Raw genomic sequence first — 24325 nt, 5'->3', positions numbered from 1 at the left:
ACGCTATATACTTTCATGCTGCCTATCATTGTAATGCAGATCATGAATTCCGTACGAAATTCAAAACATATCTTCGCATCGCGAGAGTAAATACGCGAAGTTATTCAATATATTAATATGTTCAATATGTTCAATTGTTCAATATGTTATATCCTGTAAAAATTAAGAAATTGCCGATTGCAACCGTTGAAGATTTTCCCAAATAAAGGCTTGAAAGACACTAAAGGTCCTCAAATGTACGATTTCTTCGACCAAATTTTCTTTAAATAAAGTTTTTAAAAAAATGCATTTTAATTTTTTAAACTCAATCTAAGATTTGTAAGATTGTATGAGCCTAGAAATGTGGTAATATACATGATTATAATGAAATAAGCTTCCCAAGTCGTGCTTAAATGCAATCTTCGTGTTACTTTCGGATCTAATTTAAAACTCTACGCACATCACAGATCATAAATTACGGCAATTTCCGCATTGTATAAATAATGTTATTATTGATAAAGATTCTGTCATTTATATAGATTCATTGTCATTAATTTTGCGATTTTTTCATGAAACTTTAGTTATCTATCCCAATAATTGATTAATGACTATGAAAAAGTCATACAGCTGCAGTAATCAATCTATTTGTTCTATGCTTGTCAATTATTTGTTTTTCTCAAGCGTAAAGATATTGCAACATTTATTAGGCATGATTGAACAAAATAATTTAAAAAAAATAAGAAAGTAACTGATTTTCATAGTCATGAATGTGTATATATAAGCATTTTCAGATTCGACAAATGCAAACGGCAATCATGTCGCTGACAACAAGCTTATGTGCGTTTCTGCTGCTGGCCAGCAGTTCATCTGCAGAGATTTTCAATAAGTCGTGGTGGAACACCACTGTCTTCTATCAAGTTTATCCGAAAAGTTTCTATGATACCAATGGTGATGGCGTAGGCGATCTGAAAGGTAAATATATGTCAATCGTTATTTGTTAATATGTATTACATAAGACAAGAAGAGAAGAATAAATAAATTGAAGAAGAAGATACAAATGAAGAATAACAAATTATTATATTCATATATATGTTATAATTTTATTGATTAATTATTGCTAATTATATTTAGCATATTTAGCTAATTAATTTCCGAGTGTGTAACTTTATTATTGATAAATATTAATGCTAAAGTAAATAAGTCAAGTATAGCAACATGAGCAAAATTTGAAATTTTGTTTTCTGATGTTCAGGAATAACTTCAAAGCTCCAGTATATCAAGAATAGTGGCATCAACGCGATATGGTTGTCGCCCATATTTTTGAGTCCTATGGCTGATGGTGGATACGACATATCTAATTTTACGCAAATCGATCCCATTTTTGGTACACTAGCTGATTACGAGACTCTTGTGGCGAGAGCTCATCAACTCGGCATAAAAGTGCGGCAGTCTGCCTACATGATTTTTATATATATAATATAAAATAATTTCATGTCATCCAATTAATTTATTTCAATCATGATTTTTATATATAATATAATTTGATTGCTCATATTATGATAATTAAATGTAGAGAATTATTAATTTTTTTTTATAGTTACTTTATCATTCCTATAGGTTGTCCTCGATTTCGTACCTAACCATACGTCTGACCAGCACCCATGGTTCCAAAAGGCTCTTCAAGGCGATGAGAAATATAAGGGATATTATATATGGGCAGACGGTAAAAATAAAGATGACAAAACACCTCCTAACAATTGGATCAGTATATTTAACGTCCCCGGATGGACTTATGTTCCTTCATTAAAGCAATGGTATTTTCATCAATTCGCTACAATACAGCCTGATTTGAACTTCTCAAATCCGGACGTAGTAAACGAGATGCGAGTAAGTTTCAGAGAAAAATTCGATTATTCTAAAATGTTGATATATATTGTATTTGCGGAAGAAGACTTTCATTAAAATATTTGTTTCTAGTGTTCCAGTCACATTAATGTTATTTGTGTTTTAATAAAAAAAATTATTGCGTTTATAATTTCAATAAATTGGGTTAATAAATCTTGTCAGTATTATTAGTATAAAAACTAATATAATAATTTTTATTATTTCTATTAATTCGAAATGTTTCATATATTCTTTAACTTATTACCTGAAATACGATCTTCCACACATATGTGTTATAAAATATATTATATTATAATTTATTAATATTAATAGTTTGCATATTAATTCATTCTTTATTATATTGTTATGGTATTTATGCTTCGATTAAAAATTTATTATTTAATCTAGATTATAAATTTCTCAGATAGCTTCTAATTTATATATATAAAAGTTTCAGTGAAAATTTATAACCGCAAATTGAATTCAAAATATAAATTTATGTGTAAAAACAAAGTTTTATAACCAGAAGAATATATAAAAAAAGTATATAAAACATCTTAGACATTACAGCTCTTTAAGTTTATTCTTACAATTCTTAATGTTTTTCTTTCGACCGGTTGTAGGAAGCACTGAAATTCTGGTTGGATAGAGGAACAGACGGATTCCGCGTAGATTCTGCCCCGTATATTTTTGAGGATGAAAAATTGCGAGATGAGCCTAGAAGTTATACGCTTGGTGCCACACCGGATCAATATACCTATTTAGATCACATTTACACCGCTAATCTAAAACCTACTTACGAGCTATTTGGAAATTGGAGAAAATACCTAGATGAATATGCTGATAAACATAATCAAGATCAAAAGGTCAATAAAGCAATATTATTTTTTCAAATCTATATGTTTTTACTTATTGATTTAGAAAATGTGCTCTTTCTAATTTCTCTAGATGTTAGTGATGGAGGCGTACACCAATTTAGAACATACAGTAGAATATTATTACTATGATGTGTTGCCTTTCAATTTCTTATTCATTTCAAATGTGACTGGTAACTCAACCGCAACAGATTTCAAAAAGACAATGGACCTCTGGATAAACTCAGTACCACATGGTAAAAGCAACAGTTGGGTGGTGCGTATTCACACGAAATCATCATAATGAAAAGATTTTATATCTTCTCTTTGATGAAATTTAGCAGATTCTCTATTGTTCTAATTTAATTACTTTATGTAAAGAAAGCTTTATAATTTTTATTTATATTGAATATTTTGTATGCATCGCACTATACAATTTTGAAAATAAATATTTTATTCCATTAGAAATAGTTTAAGAAAATGGCAGAATTTACTGAATCTGAAATCAGATTCATCATGAGAAATTTTTATCAAAATTTACATTGTTATAAATTTTTATCACATACATTTTTAAAAACTTTTCTTTTTGGAAAAGAAAAATCCAAGTTATTGTTTTCTCTATGCATATAAGATGAATTACCAATAATCTATATATAAATAAGTTACAAAGGTTTAATTTTCTCCAAAATCTTGTCCTATATGTTGTATTTTTGGTAGAAGGTTTTTATTAAAATGCTTAATTCTCGTATTCTAGTTACATTGATCTTATTTATAAAAATAAACGTGACAAATAGAATAGCATCTCAGATTTTGTATCATGTTATATAAAAATAGGGAATTTATTTTTTTCAATTATAGATGAAGTTTAAATAATATGAATTTAATATGAAAGTAATATGAATTTTTTTCAGTTGGGAAATCATGACAATCCACGCGTAGGCTCGCGTTTTCCCGGAAGATTGGATCAAATGACCATGTTGTCCATGATTTTGCCGGGCATGGCAGTGACCTATAACGGCGATGAAATCGGTATGATAGACGACAGGAATATATCCTGGGTGGATACACAAGATCCCGAAGCGTGCATCGCGGGCAAAGATCATTATGCGGCTATATCTCGCGATCCAGAACGAACGCCATTCCAATGGAGTGCGAAAAAGAACGCAGGTAGAAGACGAATCTTTGCGATTTATAATGTTTAATTGATTAATAATGTATTTCTAAATCTGAATCAATTAATTATTCGTTTCGGCAGGTTTTAGTACGGCAAATTCGACGTGGCTTCCGGTGAATCCAAACTATAAGACGTTGAACTTGCAGGAAGAGGAGCGTAGTTATCAATCACACTATAAAATCTATAAAACCTTAGCCTATTTGCATCGACAGGAGCCAGCGCTTACCAATGGAAGCTATAGATCGTTTACCACGAACAATGGTACAGTCCTGGGTGTGATCAGAGAATATGATACTCGCTACGTGGTAGTTCTGATTAACTTCGACGATCACAATCCTCAAAAGGTTGATTTGTCAGATCAAGATCTTCCGGAAGATCTGAAACTTAAGGTTTCTTGCTTGGGAGCTCATTCTTCTCTAAAACAACGGTAAGGCTTTTTAAGTACTTTTTTAAAATTGTTTATACACATACTTATAACTATAAATCTTATGAAGTAATAGTAAAACTTTTTATTCGACAACGAGGATGATTTCTTTAGAAACGTCTAACATCACTTGTTGTTTTATTAACAAAAATATGTTTCTTAGTCAAATTTATAAATTATAAACACTTTTCACTCTTTGAAAAATATGCTTTTATATTTTTAAAAGTGTTGGATAACAAATTTTTGTTTTTAATTGATTGCAATTATAAGTGTTGTTTGATTTCCGATATTTATTTAAAATATATGTTGCTAAATGTATAATTATATACATATATAATTTATAAAAGAATCTTTTTTAGATTTTTCAAAAAAATATACTTTATGCAAACTATTGTGCTATAAACATTGTCTGGTGATATTGGCAGATTCAGATAATTCATTTTTATATATCTTTTGCAGGGTTACCGTAAAGAATATACATTTACCTGAGAAAGCAGCTGTAGTGTACACATCTTTAAACATTCATTGAATATGCTACCTTCGAAGCACGTATTTAAATAGAAACTTTGTCGACTATGCTTTTAAAAATTATAATATTTCCTGCAATGTAATTTGACTATGCTTTTAAAAATTATAATATTTCCTGCAATGAAAAATAATAAAAAGAAATACTTTATTTAACTGTGACTTTTTTTAAAGTATCCTTACAAAATTGTAACATATATAATTTAAACACTTATAATTTTAATTTTCTATGTATTACAATTTTCAATTTATATATTATTAAATTTTGTTGCAATATTTCTTCAGGAATTTGAAATTTTACATTATACACATTATACGCATTTAATTACATTAATATTTTATTTTATCGAATTGTTAATATATTTTAAATATATTGTATATATTATATATTAACATTTTTAATTAAATAATTGGATTAGATGTAAAATATTTCAAAATTATTTTAATAAAAATATTACATTATTATCGTTTAGCGATTCAAAATTAACATTATCATTTTTATGATTGAATAACAAAATAAAATAATCTTATATAATTTATTTTCCTAAAAATTTTCAATACGCGTTTCATTTATCCGGCGATTATACGTTCATCAGACTATATTGAATCGATGTTTCGGATAGTTCATTGCCAGCTGATTTGATACCGACTGCCAGTATGTATGCGACAGCAAGTTTCCCTAGTGGTGGAATTAATTAACGTGCTGGTAAATCGAGGCCTTGTATTGATCGCGATAAACGCATGCGCGTTTATTAATCCGATCGCGTACTGGAGGGGTAATGTAACGTTACGTGCGAATAGTCCTCGAAGCAGCTGCAAAGCTTGCGATAGTGCAAGTCTAAAGTAGTATGTCAAGAACAGTGTCGCACATGTTTACGTGTTTCACGTTTTGCAAGGGCGATAGTGATCGTTTGTGGTCTTGGGGCTTCATCCTTGCATGGTATTCAAATTATTCATTAAAGAATATATCAAAGCTCAATTCATTAATTCGCAAGAAAATATGTGTTTCGATAGCTATAAATTTACAAAATTTTTCCATCTATTTATTATTATATTATTTATAATAATAATCTTTGAGAAAAATATTTATATATCGGGAATCTGTCATTTTCTATTTGATTTTTTAAATAAAATAGAAAATATTAGAGAACAATAGAGAATATTAGAAAGCGATAACGAGAGAATATGGTCTGTTTTCACAGCTGCGCTCTTATGCCTTTTAAACAACTTGCAATATTGACTGTTTTCCAGCGTTCTTTATTCAATATTATCTTGTTTTTAATTATTTTTTGGAAAAAATAATCTGTGTAAATTTGGGACATTATTATTAACAAGGTATTTATTTATTGAAAATTAGGCTCGCTTATTTAGAAATCTTTTTTTTAAATAATTTTTTTAAATAAATAAATATGTTTGAAATTTTTGCCCTACATGTTTTTAAACTTTATTGCATAAAAAATGATTTAATAATAATTTATTACAATTTCTTGATGTTCCTTTACTGTTTAATTATTATTATTTTAATATTTAAATTGATATTAATAAGTTAATAAATTAATTTATTAGTTAATAAATTAAAAGATATTGTGAATCTGTGTTTTAACATATGTTGAAATCGCATGATAAATCACATATGTATGCATTAAATTGCTTTTCATTGATAATAAAATCGATAACGTACGAAACATGATACATATTATGATAAGAACATTTATTATGTCACAGTTGCACATTTGTGTCCAACTTTTTAATTTGTTTGATAGCTTAGTTGATTGCTATAGCAGCGTAACAATAATTGATAAGCAAAACTTCTGATTACATTATTCGCAAAACATAATTGTGTGAAAATTATCTTAAACATTCGCAGGAATTTGATCTTAATATATAGATCATTAAACAATTAATTAATTATTAATACGAAAATGCTTAAAACGTACGTAAAAACTTGTTGAATCAAATTGCAATATTTTCTTGAACCAAGAAGGTATTAAATTATATATATTTTTTAAAGAATTTTATATATTGATAAGTATTAGAGAAATTTGTTTTTGCACTTGTAAAGAGAGGTGCAAGTACGTATATCATATCAGTACGCAAAATATTGGAGAATAATTTTCAAAAGTTGAGAATAAAGACGTTATGTGTAAAATAATATTTGAAATATTTTAAAGCAGTAGAGCAAAGTTTCCGTCTTTTTACAAACCCAACTTGCAAATTTACTATCGCGATATTTATTATTAGCGACTTTAATTGCGCTTCCCGTTTGACACTTTCGCGATGTTTGTTTTGCATACGTAATACACTTTAAATCATGTTTCGCGCTGCGATAATGAGGCACCAGACAACAGATAAAGCCATTGTTTATTATGACGAGTACAGTTATGTCACACTGCTCTCTCTTTAACTCGACGTATTCGTTTCAACGCATTTCGCAAAGTTGCTAAATGACAGATGACACTTGCATTTATGATGCGTATCTTTCGTGTTTATTATCGCATGACACATATATAAACCCAAAGAGACCCATTTCTTTCTTTCCCTCTCATTATTATACCGCAAATGTCCGCACGCAAATAAGCACGTCTAACATAGCGCGGAACTGCATAATATAGATAACGCTGCATTGCAGTTGTGTGCCACTGTGAAGTACAATCGCCCACAGGCTCCGTCAACATCATTCATTCCCGCATAATCCGCTTATTCGATGTACCGCATTTTTTTATATTTGTTTGCTATCTGTTGGTTTGCTTGCCGATCGTTGAACCTTGCAATATTTGTACATTTTCCTGTTATCATATAAACTTTATGTAAAAAAATTACAAAATTGTATATCAGTATGTAATATTAACATATTTAATCTTACATCCTATATAACATTCTTTTATCTTTCATATTATAGATATGTTTTATGTACATATGTGTCTATATGTGTTATCTCCGGTATAAATGTGATATATTATTCCTTGTTATTTTAGACTAGAACTTTATTACATCTCTATAGGATATGGAATCAATTATAAAAATTAAATTAATATATTAGTTTTTTATGATTTTTTTATAGTTTAACATTTTGAATCATCATCGTTCTATTCGATATTACTTATTTAATTATTTTAATAATGTATCTTATCTTAGAGAGAATTGGAGCTTTCAAGCAAGCATTTAATTCATAGTATCAAAATAAATTTTTAATAGCTTGTGCTATAAACTTTTAATAAATATTTTAAATTAAAACTATCATACATTAGTTTGTATTGACAAATAAATTTTTTATTAAAAAAAAATTCTTTTTTAAAATTTTTTATTAATTTGTATTAACAGTTTCATTTAAAAGACATGCACAATTAACAATAATTAATATACATGTATAATAAATACATTTATTTCTTTTAAATTTTTTGATAAAAATGATAATGAAAATTTTTTTTAGAAATGAACACAATTTAATTCAAATTTATTAGAATATCAAAGATTATTATATATTCTTATACAATGCGATACATATCTTTGCATGTAAATATTAAATGTTACACTTCTATTCATTAAATTTATTTAAAGATGCGATAATTGATTAAATAAACTTTTCCGGGGAAACAATTAAGATGATGATTATATTTAAATATTTAAATATATCCTTGACATGATTTCTCTATCTCTTTTTCCTCCCACTTCTTTCCATTCGATATTACGTACTGCCACCCTCGCATCACCCACATTAATCGGAAATTCTTGCGGCATCGAATTGCCATAGACATGTGAACATGATCGATGATCTATCTTTAGACACCATGTAGGAAGCTTTGTTTAAGCTTTCACACGATAACATCCGGCAGTTCTTTAGTTCTCTCTTTATTTTTAATTATATTTATTAAAAACTATATGTTATTAAATTAAATTTTCATTTGATTCTAAAATATTTGTGTCATAAATCAATCAGTTATTGAAAAATTTTATAGAATATTTTCGATAATACATCGATGTGGATGACACACATATAGGATCGAAATTTGAAAAGACATTGATTAATAATAAATATTCTTTAATAAATTTGGGGAAAATATCAAAATTATATCATATTATATTATATCAAATTCCAAAAATTTGATATAATAAATTTTTGTAGATTGTATGTTTCATAAAATTTATTTTTAACAGTCATATAATATTTTTTAATCTTTAAAAGCAATAGCTTTTGCAATTCATTTATAAGTTTAAAATTTATTGCAATTGTTTAATTTTAATGTCAAATATATTTTGATGTATTTAAAATGAATTATTTATCATAGTTAAATATATTTGTATTCTAAAAGCTTAATGTGTATAAAAATTATTTAGGTGATACTTATATAATTAAATCTTTATTTAATTTCATTAAAAATTTTACTAAAAATTGATTTTCAAAGATATATAGATATCCTTAACATTATTTTGCATTGTTTATATATATTGTTTTACATAATAATAATAATAATACATTATGTGATAAATCATATAGTGTCATGTAAAAATAAAATCCCTATAAATATAAGTAGCTAGAACAAAGTAAAATTGGATTTTATCAAAAACTCATAAGCTGTGGTTAATAAGAGTCCATAGGATATCCGTTGCGATTTTATATCTCCTGCGGTCACCAATGTATAGCAGGCCAATTATAAAAGTCTGTTCAGTTCAACATGTCCAATCGACAATGGATAATTGTTTCGATATCAAGCCCGGTTTTTGTGAATTTATTTTTTATTCTTTTATTGATTTTTCTTTTTTTATTCTTCTTTTTATTGAATGTTAGATCAATATGTGCAGCATTAAATAGAAATTGTTACAGAATTTAAGATGTCATTATTATATTTATTTATTTACTAATGACATTTTGCTTGTTTTAATAGTACAACATTAACTAAATCGTTTTAAAGCTCTGCGTCAATAAAAAATGTGAAATAAATGGCATGCCCTTTCTTCGAGTGATATGTCACGCATTTTTCTTTTCGGTATAAAACGTGAATGCGAAAGGTCGCATGCAATGTAGTGTAATATGTGATTAGACGGACGAGCGCAAAATGCATTTAGATGTTTATTGAGATTATTACGCCTTTAGATGTTTATTGTTATTAATGAATGATATAATTTTTGTATCTTGATTAATATATTCTTTTAAAACACGCGATGATTTTGCTCAATTTTCTGAGAAATGGAATTATTAATGAAGGTCCAAGATTCTGTCGATTAATCATCGTTACTGTCATTTTAATTTTTTACGCTAATATAATTGACATAAAAATAATCATATAGATAATTATTATTAATTACTTTGCAAATATATTCAAATTTTGTTTTTATGTCAACTATATTAGCGTAAAAAGTTAAAATGACACTGGGGATAAAATTTTAGACTTTTATTAATCACTTCATATGGAGATTGAACAACATTTTAAGAAACGATACATACATTCATATAATACATATACATTTCAACACAGAAAGATTTTATCATTAAAATTAATTATTTGCGTGACACACAATAAATTGTAATTTATTCTCTTTTCCGTTCGTAGTTCTTTTTCTTTTTTTTTAACAAAATATATTTTTTTTATTACGATTCAAAATTGTACAAACTTTTAAATAATTGTAAAAGCGACCTCAAAATGTTAATATTATTTTCAATCGATAGATATTTTTCTCTTTTTTTATTTCTTTCTACTTTTTATCACGATCATCCATTATCACTTTACGCATAGTGCGCGTATACATAAATGAGTGAGCGTAATGGCCTATATACATTGGAAATGAAGCTTATATACCTCTTATCTGAGATTACTTTTAGCCCTGCTCGTTTTGCAGAGACTATATAGTCGATTTCGTCGCGTTTCGTAAATTGCTTTATAGAAATGTCGAAATGCACAATCAGCTTTCGATATAAACTACTATATGAAATAGAAATAGCGAATTAAAAATTTTTTCCTGGTCAGTAGTTGCAGAGAATGCACTCATATTGTTACAACTTCTCTTGTTAAAACTTTATGTATGAAGTAAATTCGATACGTTGTTATTTTTAATTTCGATTTGGTGATTCGAAAACGTTACGTAAGAATAACAATAGTTTCAAATGTTATATTTTTAATAACAATAATTTTAATTAATATATTTTTATTTATTATTTTATATGCTTTAAAAAATTTTTCACAGAATATAATATTTTTTATTTTTAAATTTATGGAAATTTATTTTATTCTATTTTTTTATGATATATAAAGGAATTACGTTTGTATGTATAAATTATAAAAATTTGTCAAGTATAGTTTCTATTTATCCAATTTATATGTCTTGAAGTTATTTTTACGTAGCAGTAGTTTTTTATTTTCTCTTTACTTTTTCACAATAACAAGGCTTTCAATAATATTTTATTTTACATAAAAGCTGAAAAAACAAAAATTGAATCAGAGACTTTATATTAATTTAGCAATACATCCCGTATTATTTCAGGCTTAATCGATTTGCGACATGACATATTTGTTTCTTTAATTGGAAATATATGATAAATATTTATGTTTAGAAATACGCAGTACATATTATTAATCTCAAAATTACCTGTTATATATATCTAATAATTTAGTTTTTAATTTTTAATTTCACTCACATTTATATTTCGAGATACCTGATGATTGATGATTAAACAAAGAAAATATTAGATATAATGTAGATACAAAAGTTTGCTGTATCTATAGCATTGCTAAATAATTCTCGAGGAATTCTTCGACAGAGCTTACAGGTTAATAACACGTATTGTGACGTTCTTTCAGAACATGGTAGATGTTACAACAGCTTTACCATCCAATGGAGAAGGTTCGTTAATTGGACGTACCAGAGGTGCTCTCAGATCCGTGCGATCCGCTCTGGGAGAAAGCGGGGAGTATTTACAAGGCCTAGGGAATAGAATAGGATCCGCTCTCAGTAGCAGTTTAGAGGAGAGTGAATTGACTACAACCCCTTCTTCGCCACCCTCGTCGCCGCAAGCATTACCGCAGGCTGTCAAGTCAGAGGAGCAATTAGGACGGCGAAAATTGAGGCTTCCAAGGTATAACAACGCGTTTTGTTATTCTGGATTTACATCAATTAATAACAATTAGTATAAGAGTGTAGACATTAAGCATGTAGCATTGAAACTCTAAACTTGATTATTCTATAAAGTAAGAAGTAACTTAATAGAATTTTAATTGATTAGACTAGCGTTTCTTGTTTGCAATTAAAATGAGTTCTTAAGTTAGTAAAACGCGTGTATAAATTTCTCTTATACATTTTTTCTGATTTATTGCCATAAGTCTATCTTTATAGATACTTAGAAATATTGTTATGATACAGGAGAGGCACGCGCGGAAGTGTTCCCCTTCGATTTTGAGCTTTTAATATGTTGTTTTCTAAACAAAAATAAGGGACACGTATTTATTTATACGTGTCTATACGCATATCTAGGGGATGAAACACCGCTTTGAAAAAAATTGATTTTTTTCTTTCGAGACGAATATATCCGAAACTATAAGAGATAGAAAAAAATTTTCCAATTAAAAGTTTCAATTAATAGTTTCAAGAGTACTTTACAACAATGACAAAGAATTTTTTTCATTTTTTTAATTTTTCAAAATACCGCCACCACTAAACATTTGTCTTTAATTTTGAAATTTTTTTATCACCAAATAAAGGTTATTTTTTTACGAATTCAATTATGTAGGATTTTAAGTTATGTTTCGAAAAATCATTTTCCAGAATTAATTAAGAACTCTGTAAATATACTATTCGTGTGCGTCCTTGTGCTCAATTCTTCGCGCAACACATCCTGTTTTTCTGTAATAGAAGATAACTAACAGATATATTTGAAAAACATTCTATGTATTATCGGAAGTTTTTATCATGCTAGACATTTTACAACCTTAAACACACAACGTTTGAATATATAATAAATATTATACACAAGACACAAAAATCAAAATATAAATATATAATTAAAGCAATCTGTGCGAGAGTTAGCTTAATATGTGAAACCGTTTAATGATATATTATTAATCGGGTGCTCTTGTATTTATTGATATTTTAAATATGTCTATTAACTTATATTTCTCTTACGGTTTTATTTTTACTATTTTATATTAAAATAAAAAGAAATGTTAAATTTCATTTTTCTCGTAAAATACTGTTTTTACAGTAATAATGTGTACAACATAAAAGTTACGTTTTTAAGAGAGGTATAACTTTTATTTGAAACTTTTTCTATTAAAATTAATATTTATTAAAATAATAAAAAGTTATTTTTTCTTAAAGATTTTGATCTTAAATATGACTTTGTCATCAATTTTCATTGTTATATTCATAATCAGCGTGTCGAAATATATTAGTATGTAAAATTTCAGAACAATCGGAAATATGCACTTTTCGGAAATTTATCCTATTTTTTCCATAAAAGTTATAAGAAATACCAAAAAATTTCTTCAATATTCTAAAAAAATAAAACCGTAAGAGAAATATAAATTAATAAATGTATTTGGGGGGGGGAGAGAGGGAAAGAGAAAGAGAGAGAGAGAAGATAATATCGAAATATTTGTTTCTCATGAATAATTCTGATACGCAATTTTTCCTTCATTTTCCTAGATTTGGTGCGGGATTATCTTACGAGGATTATGAGGCGATAGCGCGGCACAAATTGGAGCGACAAACAAGCACCAATCTTTCCAGAGCACGAAAGTACCCGCCCGGGATGACGTACGAGGAGATAGCATCCTCGAGATCGGTCTCGAGCAAAAAGCAAGAGAACCGAAAGGAGCAGGAGGATGTCAGTCCCGATCGGGACAGCCAAGAAAGCATAGAGCCTCTTCAAGAGAAGGATATCAAAGCGACCGGGCCCGATCCTTACGACAAGTTGAATTACAGAGCAGGTGATTAGTCCTCGCCTCTAATTATCCGCGGCCGACGTCGAACGAGTCGGAGTCAATGACTCTCGTCGTCTTCGATGGTCGCTATCTTTCTCTCGCTCGCGATTTTCGCGAATATGCAATTATCGAGACTCGGAAATAATGTGCTGTATTCTTTTTTCTTTTTACAAAGCGAGGGCGCCGACCCGCTATCAGACGATCGTTTTCCGTTTAGGTAAATGTAACAGTCAGTCAGTGTGGACTGTCCCTTTGATCTCACCCGCGAATCTCCTATACCACACCTAGGGATGCTTCAATTTAAAGTATCGATACTCGGGCCATATACGTCAAGTATTAATCGATATTACTTCATATCCTCTTGAAAACTAATTTAGCCTTGATTTATCGTATCTGAAGTATTCGTAAAAGATTATAAGACCAATGTAAATAATTAATGCGTTCTCTAAAAATATATATGATATTTTTTTCTTAATATTTTAAAAAGTCTACTTCACAAAAAATTAGTTTCTAATAATGATGAAATATCAATGTGACATTTAATTCCGGCTCAATACTTCTCTTCTAAAAATTGATATATAATTCTAAAATAACATGAAATTATTTTTTCATCAACATTTGAGAGAGAGATATATATATACAAGGTGTTCCATTTTAACTTTGCCATCGAAATATCTCGTAAAGTCTAAAAAATACGAAAAAATGTTTCAGACAAAAGTTGTATGGTTTCGAGGGGGACATAAGATGGTGCCATTAGTTTGACCTTGAAGAGTCACGTGAAGGTCATCTTCAACTTTTTAAATGGGACACCCTGGGAATATGCTTTTGCATATTCTTGTAGCTCATCTCGAGAGCTTTCCAAAACACTATAATTAAGTTAGTTTTCATTAAGTACTTTCCGAGTTATGAGACTTGAAATCATTTCTTAATTTTACATAAACCGTAAAATATTTTGTAAAATATTCATTTTTCGATTATCTTATCTTAATACTTTTATGTACAAAATAATGAGAGGAATCAATTGGTGTAAAGAAAACACATAATTGTTTCGAAAAAAAAAAATGTAATTGTTAATTGCACATATTTTTTTTTAAAACAACTATATTTTTTCTTTACACCAATTGATCCCTCTCATTATTTTATACATAAAAGTATTAAGGTAAGAGAAAGGTAATCGAAAAATGAATATTTTAGTAGATATTTTATGGTTTATGTAAAATTAAGATATTATTTTAAGCCTCATAACTCGAAAAGTACTTAATGAAGAAATATCTTATTATAGTGTTTTGGAAAGTTCTTGAGATAAGCTACAAGAATATGCAAAAGCATATAGAGTGTCCCGTTTAAAAAGTTGGAGGTAACCTTCACGTGACTTTCAGGTGACTCTTCAAGGTCAAACTAATGGCACCATCTTATGTCCCCCTCGAAACCATACAACTTTTGTCTGAAACATTTTTTCGTATCTTTTAGACTTTATGAGATATTTCGATGGCAAAGTTAAAATGGAACACCCTGTATAATCCAAATAAAATCTCGATACTTTGGTGTTATCGTAAGCATTCCTTTTCACGTGTCCGAGTTTCCGATCCAGATTCCCTCCCCTAGATGTGATTAGTGAATACTAGTGCAATCAATATGTCCGCGTAACCTGGTGTTCGAATATCCATGGGTCGATTCTGATAAGACCTCCAACGATTTGACCTAGAAACATCAATGTCTGTAATTCAATATAGCATAAGTCTTATTTAAGTAAACTGGAATTTAATGCTTTAGCTCCTCTAAAGCCATCTAAATTATAAAAAGCATAGATAAAATTACCAGAAACTTACAAAGCTTGATCAATCTTGTAATATTGACATTTTCTTTACGAACAATTAACATAATAAGCATGCATTTATTTCAATTAATATGCAGATATTTTAATTATGAGAAGAATGCGCTGAGAAGTCGAGAAAGAAGGAAGACAGAGAAAAAGAAAGTAATTTATATCAAAGAAAAAAACTAATTTATATTTATTTTCATTTTTTCATTTTTCATTTATATCATTATATGTGTCACATTACATTAAATTGAAGATATTATATCGATCATAACGTTTTAATTTGTTTAAAGAAAGGTATTTATTATAATTAATTAACTAAACTTTTTCATCTTTTTAAATATCTTTATAAGTAGGACAGTTTAAAGCACTTTTTTCTAGAATACGTTACGTCTTGGCTTTTGTATATTCGAACACATGAAAACACTCGTAGTTTCTTGTCAGACGTTGCATCCCATTGGTAAAAATGTTGTTACCTGTGTATATGTGTGCGTATCTTCACGCGACCCACTTATGCACTCCGATTGCATCCATATGCATTTTTATGCGACAAGGGACGTGCAAGTAGATAGAAAATAATTAAGTAATATCGCGTTGTCAATGTAATTATGATTATGTATAATAATGAGGTACTCATAAAACACTTTGCCGTATCTCACTTAAATTGTGTTAAACGTTCGCGAAATTGATATCTATAAAAATTATAAAAGCTTTTTAAGATTCATAGTTGAACATAAACTGTAGTCTTAAGCAAATAATCTTAAATATAATCCTGGTATAAAATATTTTTCAATTGTATAACATTTATATTTTTGCAATATAGGGGAGACCGGGGGGTTACAAAAGTAACATTTTTTGTATTATAGGTCACTAATTAATTATCGTTAGAGATATAAAAAAAAGATTATATGTTAAAAAACTCCATTTATTGCTCTATTATTATACCTATGTTTCAATCTCAAATGATAAATATTTAAAGAGTTATTATAGCTTTTCGCAAGTACGTTGACTTTTTTCAATTTAAGGCAACTTTTATTATAATCTTTTATTAAGCAAGATAACTTTTATTATAAATTTTTTTTGTATTATATTATATTAAAATAAAAAATAAAATAAATATTTATTTTTATCATCTTTGAAAAACTTAAAAAAAATAATCTTCGTTAAGCAAAATAATTATTAATTAAGTAATAATCAAAATAATTATTAATTAAGTAATAATCATAAAATAATTATACTTAATATCACAGTTTTGTACTTTTTTAAGTCTAAATAATAGTTTAATTCTAAATAATAGTGTAAAAATTGTATGATAACTACTTATACAAAAGAAATTGGTATCTATTCCGAATCACAATTATGGCATACGTAATAAAAATCGCTTTTGGTACAGTTATTATGGGACCAGCCCTTATACTTTAAGCATTGAAACATATTACTTTCGTTCACAGAGTGTCGTGTTACTTTTGTCCCCAAATATATTTTTTAGAATAAAAGCATTATAATCTAAATATGATGCAAGACTTAGCTAAATCAACTATAAAAACTTATGAATACATTTTAGAAGAATACTCCGGCAAATAATTACATCAATATATACACTTTAATTAGGCATAGATACAAAAAACTAAAACAAGAAATACTTAAGTGAATAATGCAAATACACTAATTTCGCTCCTGCATGTGCAACCGGCGCGAACAACAATTAGCTGAAAAGAAAGTGAATCGGGGCATACGCGTTTGACTATATAGTACAAATTATTCAACATATTGTGTAGTTTAGTAGGAGGCTTGTTACTTTCATGACGCTGTTACTTTTGTCCCCAGTCTCCCCTCCTGATAGAAATGAAAACAACACAATTAAATGAATGCATTTTACTTGCTTATAATTTTAATAAATACAAAAAAAAGAATATATTGTTCAAATAAACATATTATTTACCGCACATGTATATACATGTATGCTTATTTATTTTATTTTCGGGTGGTTTTCTCTTGGCTCAAGAGTAATTTAGCATTTAATTTAATAACTGATAGATTAATTGTCCGTATAATTACGCAAGAGTGACTAACACTTTGTAGCCTAATGAACTTATCTTTGTCGTTTATTCCTCTGTTCGGTGAGACGTTAGATTAGATCGGGTTGCAAGTTTGTCGCCTTTTTGAGCGTAACGCATCATTGCTTGACGTGTTGAGTTACAGTTGTTTTGCAAATCATATGGAATATTTGACAGAAAGCATTTCTTTATTTTAGACGTACCTTGTAGCAGTGATTCTACGAGCGATCAAGATGGATATGGACCCAGCACTAGCTTAGATTCCAACATGGATGGTCGCAGAATGTGGCAGAGATCAGGCAATTTAATTTTTAATATTAATTTCTGGGCTATTGTAATTTAAAGATATTTTCAAGCTTGAAAAATAATTTTAATTATCTAAATAACTAGTGTAAATTAGAAATAGCGCGACAAATTAGAGTATTGTAATTAATAAAATTATCCCTGCTCAGGATCATCAGGTTCTGTTCAGTCCTGGGCCTCGAGCTTATCAGCTGATAGCCAATCGGAGGAAGCAGCCGCGGACTTCATGAAGGCTTTCGTACCTCTGCTATTCGATGCTCCTAATAGTATCGATCAAGAGCAAAAGGCTAATTTTGGACAAATGGTGTTGGTATGTGTCAAATAAATTTTATATAATATTTCAATAACAATTGATATAAAATATATTAAAGTGTAAGAAATATTTGAATTAAATTAGAGAAGAAATACAACTCTAATAAGATAATATAAACTCAAGATACTGATAAAATTAATAGGAAGATAATATTTATAATCTTTTCAAAACGCTCGATTGAATGCAATAATAAATTTGTAGACCGAATCGGGAAGAATATGGTTCTCTAGAGTGGTGAACGCGAGAAGAGCGCGGGCGTGTGTTACGGAAGCTTCATTTTACTCCTTGGCACAACATTTTGCGGTCGCCTTATTTGAATGTCACGAGGCGGACGATTTTGCACCCGCAAAAAGTCTCATGAACATGTGCTTCACTTTTTATCACGAAGGTAACTAGAAGAGAAAAGCTTTCTACAAAAAAAAATAGGTTGTAAATAATATTAAAATTTTACAAAGCAATTAAAATAATAATTTTTTAGAAAATAATAATATCATGATATAGAAATTATATGATTATACATATACAAAATAGATAATATAATTATATAATATATCTCTTTATCTATATTAATTATTATACGGGTTTGACATAATTCTTTTGATAACCCGTATAATAATTAATATTTGAATTATTTTTAGTCCTTGGTATATTAAATCAAAAAGCATAAAGAAGTAAATCATAAAATTTCTTATACTGAATTGCAATAAATATTAAAATGTGATTATTATTAAATTACGAAAATTATTATTGCATGCATTTTTTAATTGACTGATCACAATTTGTTATATTTTGTTCAACGTATTTATTTTTTAGTTGAAGTTCCTGGATTAGAGCCCTACCGCGAATATTTGTACACGCATTTACGCGTTCAACCAATATGGACGTCCATGAGATTTTGGACAGCTGCTTTTTTCGATGCGGTTCAATGTGAACGAGCGTCAAGACCAGTACCACCTCGACCAAAATCCTTAGATCAGGAAAGCATCGCCGCCGAAGATCGAAAGTTTCAAGCGAACATTGTCTTCGGACAGTTAGGGTAACCCTATTAATATTTAATTTATGTTTTATGACATCGGATTATTTTACTCACCCTTTCCATCCAACAGGACTTTTACTTGCAACATGCACGCTTTCGGTCTGTCACGAGCTTTATGCATGGAGTTTCTCCGAAAACAATGCATCATTGCGAATTTAACCAAAGGTAATTATTCATGATGCAATACCTTTTTGAATTTTTAGAAATAATGCAAATATTATTTGCAGAACAAGAGAAGATGCTGCGAGATAACATCGATCGAATGTTTGATGAGACCGAGCCATGGCGGTAGTTTAATTCGAGTGTAAATAAGATCGATTTCGAAAATAATTTTAAGAAGTAATGAAATATTCCTTCTTGAAAATATTTCCAAGAAAATCGAGTCGTCTTCGTAAAATCGAGAAAGCGGCGAAGTCAATTATGAACGAAATCTTGTTAATATTGTTGATGAAAATCAACATTTGTTGAATCTTACGCCGCATGTGACACGCCAATTTTTGAGATTCAAACCTTGCACAGATTCGCGCGCCTTAAATTATGAAAAGTATATATTAAATCTTACTACAACAGCTCTCTTACGTATCGAATGTAAAATAGTTCCATAAATTCGCGGATTGGAAAATTAATTCTATAACAGAAATTAGAAGAATTCGACAGAGAAATACTTGTTTTGGAATATTTATAAATTTTGAAATAAAACATTAAAATTTACGCGGAGCGGTGAGATAAATTTAAGGACAGAAATGACAATAAGATTTGAAAATGGAACTGCATTATTGACAGTTTAATCGCAAAGTGTAGATTATCGAGTGTAATTTATTACGATGGGCAACAAAGTGAAAGAAAAAAATGTTTTCCTCAGTAGAAAGTAATTCATAATTCAATATAGGTGATTCTCGATATATCAAAACTCATTTTATGCGACTTTGGAACGAAAAAAAAAGTATACACACATTTTCTTAAATAACTTTTTCATAATTCGTATTAAACGATTATTATCTACATATGTAGCTTCTTTTACTCCGCTCTACGTAATCACAATATAATTAATAAAGCAGTTTTGATGTATCGAAGATATACTATAATTTTACAGTAAAATTAAGATCTGCAGCATTCTTGTAGTTAAAAATTTCCTGTTTTTACATCCAGAAATTAGTGGCTACAGAATACAGTTAATTACAAAACCATAAATTATAGACAGGTGCTACTTCGTATCTTCATTACTTCTTTCCTAGATAGTAGTAAATACAGATTTTTATGCGTTACGTGCATAGCTTTGCATTAATTTAGCAATGTATGACTGAATTATAGAGTATTTTGTAAGTGGAATTTACAAAAATGTAAAAGGCAAGTGCTTCTTTTCCATTATTAAACAGAAATATCAATACTTGTTCCTCTAATAGCGAGTGCCAGCTAATTGTAATCAATAGTTTGCGCATTCCAACGCCTTGTTATCACACATCATGCATTGTAAATAATTTGAAAAGAAAAGCTTCTATCTAAACACATATCATCAAATGTAAAAAATCAATGCTCTATTTTATTTTATATATGTCTCTACCTGCGATATATTTGAAAATATAAAATATTAAAGCTAAATAAATTTCGTTATCACATAAAAGTTTTTAATTAATATGCTAATGAAAAAATCCCTCTATTATTTATATTATAAATAAAAATATATAATTGATATAAATAAAATTTATAAATATAAACATATAATTATATGTAAATAAAAATATATAAAGTTTAAAAAAATAATTAATACAAAGATTATTAAGATTAATTTACTTATATTTTTCTAGAAATGTAAATAAATTTAGTTAATCTAAACTCTGTAAAGAAATTTTAGAATTTATCGATTTATTTGTCATTTTTTATGATAATTTAAAAATATTATTTTATGCATTTGTAAATAGCATTCATTTTCATTAATAATTTCTAAAATATTTTTAAGCGTTATTGGTACACATAAGATACAAGAATTTTCTAAATTTTAAAAATTATATTTATCTATGAGAAAGATTTTTACCAAATTATTCTTAGATTGATTTCTCTTAATGTTTTTTTCAGATTTCCGTGGATTTTATTTGACATTTTTAAAACTATGTGTGCCAACATTCTTTTTACTCTCCAAGCTGCTCGAAGCGTAAGCTTTTAAAAAAGAGGAAGTTCTTGATGGTCCTTGAGAAATAAGAGACTTCTCTCCATTATTGTCAACATTTTTGGGATTAAGGGATTTATTCCGGAAGTTTACATCAGAATATGGTTCCCATCGATCTTCAGGAGCTACTGACATGTTTCGTTTCCAATCTAAGGATTGTTGGAGGTCTTCCCGAGCTTTCCTGTATTTTTCAGCTAATAATAACGATTTATTGTCTCCATCCGGTACGAATTTTATATCATTTATAAGAGATTCGTTGGATATTTCACTAAAGGATTCAGATCTTTCCGAAAGCTTCTCGAGAAATTCGCCTCGTATCATTTTGTTAGAAAAATTATTCGTGTTTCGGGAAGGTTTTAATTGGTTCAACTTATTGACGCTTTGAATTTCGTTTCTAATCTTTAAAACGTCCTTTTTTGTTGCATCCGATTGCTGTATGCAACTAAAATCATAATCAAATATACTTCGTGGACTTCGGATATTTTTCAAGCTCGCTTCGATTAGATCAGCTAAGTCGAAATTATCATCTTCGAAAGAATTCTTCGGCAAAGCTGCATCGGTGTTAAATATTTCAGACCTGGTCGCGGTTATCTTCTTCTTAGGCTTGGTCTTTGTTTTCGATCGAGTTTTGTTGTGAGAATTCTGCGTTAAATCTAAAGAAGATTTGGCATTTCCTACAGTGTTTTTAGAAGAGGATATTTTAGAAGTACTGGATTTTAATTTGCTTTCCTGTGATAATGCTATTGATTTTGCATTGCTAGTATTATCGATTTTATTAAAATACTTTTCCGATTTATTCTTGTTTTGTTGCTTGTCAGATAATTCGTCGCACTTGGAAAGATTTTTAGGTTCTCGTTTTATAATTATTTTCGATGCGATTTCCTTTTTAACGTGTTTCTCATTTACGTTAAGTGTAGAACTAGCATTTCCCACATTCTTTTTTTGTGGAATTAATTTCTCGTTCTTTATATTCGCGCGAAATCGGGTATCGGACATCGTTTTGGAAAGTGGAATTGTAACGAGATTCGTGCTGGAAGACTCTAAGCGTTTCTTCGGTATAATATTTGTGATTGAAGTTGTTTTCGAGATAGATTTAGACGCATTGTTGGTGTTTGAATGTGTATGTGTGGGTCCCAGTAATTTATTAGTTTTTGCATCATTTATAAGTCTAACCGGAACTCGAGAATTCTGAAAAAAAATAAAAATTATTTATTGTATGTTTTTGTTAAACAAAAATTTACTTTTATTTATCATTAAAAACTTTGCTTCGTCGTTTCGTACCTTTTGATCTTTTATTGACGTCTGCATTTGTCTATCTTTATACAACTGCTTCCAACCATAGATTCTAGCCTTCTCCCTTTCCTCTAGACTAACTTCGGCTTTTTTGTCTCTCTTGTAAAGTATCTGCCAGATTGAATCGGTATTAAATACCTAAAAAGTATAATCTATTAGATAAATGCATATATACACATACATATACATATAATATGATTTATTATTATATCTTGTAATAAAAATTGTACTGTGAAATTTTATTTATTATATTTTTTATTTTAATTATTAACTTAATATTGAGATTTTCTAAAATAAATACAAATTTTGCGAAAAACACAAAAATTATACATACATTCTATTATGTACGTGAATATACGTAAATACAATAAAATATTTGCTTTTTTTATCTTTTAAATTTCATTTTCTTATATTAATAAGTTTAAAAAAATTACTGTATAAAAGTAATATAATAATGTAATATAATAATTAATTATAATTGTGCATAACTCAAATTTATTAATGATATTGTATCTTCGTGTTTGTTAAGATAACAGAAAATTTTTATATATATATAGAAAATAGTTCTCTTTTTTTAAAAAAAAATAAAAGCAGAGAAAGAGTAGATATTACTCCAATTTTCTTAATATTTCTTTTACCTCGTAGGCGACGTGCGACAACGAGGATAATTTGATAATATCTGTGAATTTTAAATATCTTGAAATTCTTCCGATTAAATTTTTTGGTAAAGTCAAAAGAGTATTTCTATTCCCTTCGGCAATATTTTTCACGTGTTTTAACAAATGCCTACCTACAGTGTAATAAAATAATAAATAAATAAGTAATAAAATTATCAAAATAAAAAAAATCACTTTAAATAAAGTTTGAAAATTTTACACAACATAATCTTGTAAAATAATATCACAAAAAAATTCTGGATTTTGCTGATGGATATGATATAAGTATACTTTCTAAAAATCAAATATCTTACCAAATGCGTAACGTATTTCGTCCTGCAAGGCTTTCTCTTGATTGAATTCGATGAGCTTGGCACGATGTACGATCGGTCCTTTGTGGGGTCCGTGAGAGATCCTCCACAAGTATAAAATCACCTAAAAACATGACGTTATATATATAACGTCATGTTTTTAGTCATATTATTGTATTATATATATATATATATATATATATATATATATATATATATATATATATAATACAATAATATGACGTTATATATATATATAAAGAAAACGAATGACGTTAATTTCATTAGTACCTCGTCTTGAAGAATTTTTAGACCGTAATAATCTCTGCTGGGCGGAGGTGCAACTGAATACTTCACAAAGTATTCAATCTTGTTGCTCATGCTCGACGTAGCCACGTTGAATTAACACGATCTGAATATCGCGGTTGATTGATTCTTCGATAGAATTGATATGCATATCGAATCGAAATATGTATACAAGATGACGCTTTATTATCAGTTATCAGTTTTTGCATTTAATAAACGTATTATAAAAAAATACTAAAAAAATACTAAAAATAAAATTTAAAATTAAAATAAAATGTTGGCTCAAATAATAACAATAATTAAAAAATTGGATTA

At 28.3% G+C, this 24325-nt stretch overlaps 3 protein-coding genes and 1 long non-coding RNA gene across 7 annotated transcripts; 2 read left to right on the top strand and 2 right to left on the bottom strand.

The window, feature by feature from the left end:
- The first annotated feature begins 770 nt into the window (after positions 1–770).
- On the top strand, positions 771–4996 carry LOC145971507 (maltase 1-like). Its single transcript, XM_083099239.1, has 8 exons — positions 771–951; positions 1232–1419; positions 1597–1866; positions 2487–2729; positions 2812–2994; positions 3629–3884; positions 3973–4318; positions 4775–4996. Exons 1-8 carry the CDS (start codon positions 780–782, stop codon positions 4842–4844), a joined length of 1728 nt encoding a protein of 575 aa, XP_082955365.1. The 5' UTR covers positions 771–779; the 3' UTR covers positions 4845–4996.
- Positions 4997–5645: 649 nt separating this feature from the next.
- Positions 5646–20914, top strand: LOC145971923 (uncharacterized protein KIAA0513-like). 4 transcript variants are annotated; one of them, XM_083100023.1, is made up of 10 exons: positions 5646–5780; positions 11635–11909; positions 13475–13758; positions 13928–13969; positions 17826–17927; positions 18081–18241; positions 18446–18632; positions 19058–19280; positions 19351–19445; positions 19508–20913. In XM_083100023.1, exons 1-10 carry the CDS (start codon positions 5778–5780, stop codon positions 19570–19572), a joined length of 1437 nt encoding a protein of 478 aa, XP_082956149.1. In that variant the 5' UTR covers positions 5646–5777; the 3' UTR covers positions 19573–20913. The 4 variants fall into 4 exon arrangements, with proteins under 4 accessions (XP_082956149.1, XP_082956148.1, XP_082956147.1 ...); XM_083100022.1 differs by lacking the exon at positions 5646–5780 and adding an exon at positions 9499–9555 and having other exon boundaries at positions 19508–20914; XM_083100021.1 differs by lacking the exon at positions 5646–5780 and adding an exon at positions 9588–9825 and having other exon boundaries at positions 19508–20914.
- Positions 18345–19496, bottom strand: LOC145971924 (uncharacterized). Its single transcript, XR_014439004.1, has 3 exons — positions 19335–19496; positions 19084–19265; positions 18345–18654 (listed from the first exon to the last, which is right to left on the bottom strand). It is a non-coding gene; the product is annotated as an uncharacterized LOC145971924 (long non-coding RNA).
- Positions 20915–21148: 234 nt separating the features above from the next.
- LOC145972050 (uncharacterized) lies at positions 21149–24137 on the bottom strand. Its single transcript, XM_083100267.1, has 5 exons — positions 23996–24137; positions 23708–23828; positions 23376–23527; positions 22726–22875; positions 21149–22632 (listed from the first exon to the last, which is right to left on the bottom strand). The coding sequence occupies exons 1-5, from the start codon at positions 24083–24085 to the stop codon at positions 21367–21369; spliced, it is 1779 nt and encodes a 592-aa protein (XP_082956393.1). The 5' UTR covers positions 24086–24137; the 3' UTR covers positions 21149–21366.
- Positions 24138–24325: the final 188 nt, after the last annotated feature.

This window comes from Camponotus vicinus, unplaced genomic scaffold (genome assembly GCF_025532165.1).
Source record: "Camponotus vicinus isolate PSW18456_S1 unplaced genomic scaffold, iyCamVici1.0 SCAF_5, whole genome shotgun sequence".
Classification (NCBI taxonomy): Eukaryota; Metazoa; Arthropoda; class Insecta; order Hymenoptera; family Formicidae; genus Camponotus; species Camponotus vicinus.
This window is presented reverse-complemented; position numbering and strand designations above follow the sequence as displayed.

Coding starts and splice junctions, on each gene's coding strand:
- LOC145972050 (XM_083100267.1), bottom strand. CDS start 24,085: ATGAGCAACAAGATTGAATACTTTGTGAAGTATTCAGTTGCACCTCCG. Junction 23,829..23,995: donor TAAAAATTCTTCAAGACGAG/GTACTAATGAAA, acceptor TCATGTTTTTAG/GTGATTTTATACTTGTGGAG. Junction 23,528..23,707: donor CGAAATACGTTACGCATTTG/GTAAGATATTTG, acceptor ATTACACTGTAG/GTAGGCATTTGTTAAAACAC.
- LOC145971923 (XM_083100022.1), top strand. CDS start 9,514: ATGTCCAATCGACAATGGATAATTGTTTCGATATCAAGCCCG. Junction 18,242..18,445: donor ATTTTGGACAAATGGTGTTG/GTATGTGTCAAA, acceptor ATAAATTTGTAG/ACCGAATCGGGAAGAATATG. Junction 19,281..19,350: donor ATTGTCTTCGGACAGTTAGG/GTAACCCTATTA, acceptor TCCATCCAACAG/GACTTTTACTTGCAACATGC.
- LOC145971507 (XM_083099239.1), top strand. CDS start 780: ATGCAAACGGCAATCATGTCGCTGACAACAAGCTTATGTGCGTTTCTG. Junction 2,730..2,811: donor AACATAATCAAGATCAAAAG/GTCAATAAAGCA, acceptor TAATTTCTCTAG/ATGTTAGTGATGGAGGCGTA. Junction 2,995..3,628: donor GTAAAAGCAACAGTTGGGTG/GTGCGTATTCAC, acceptor AATTTTTTTCAG/TTGGGAAATCATGACAATCC.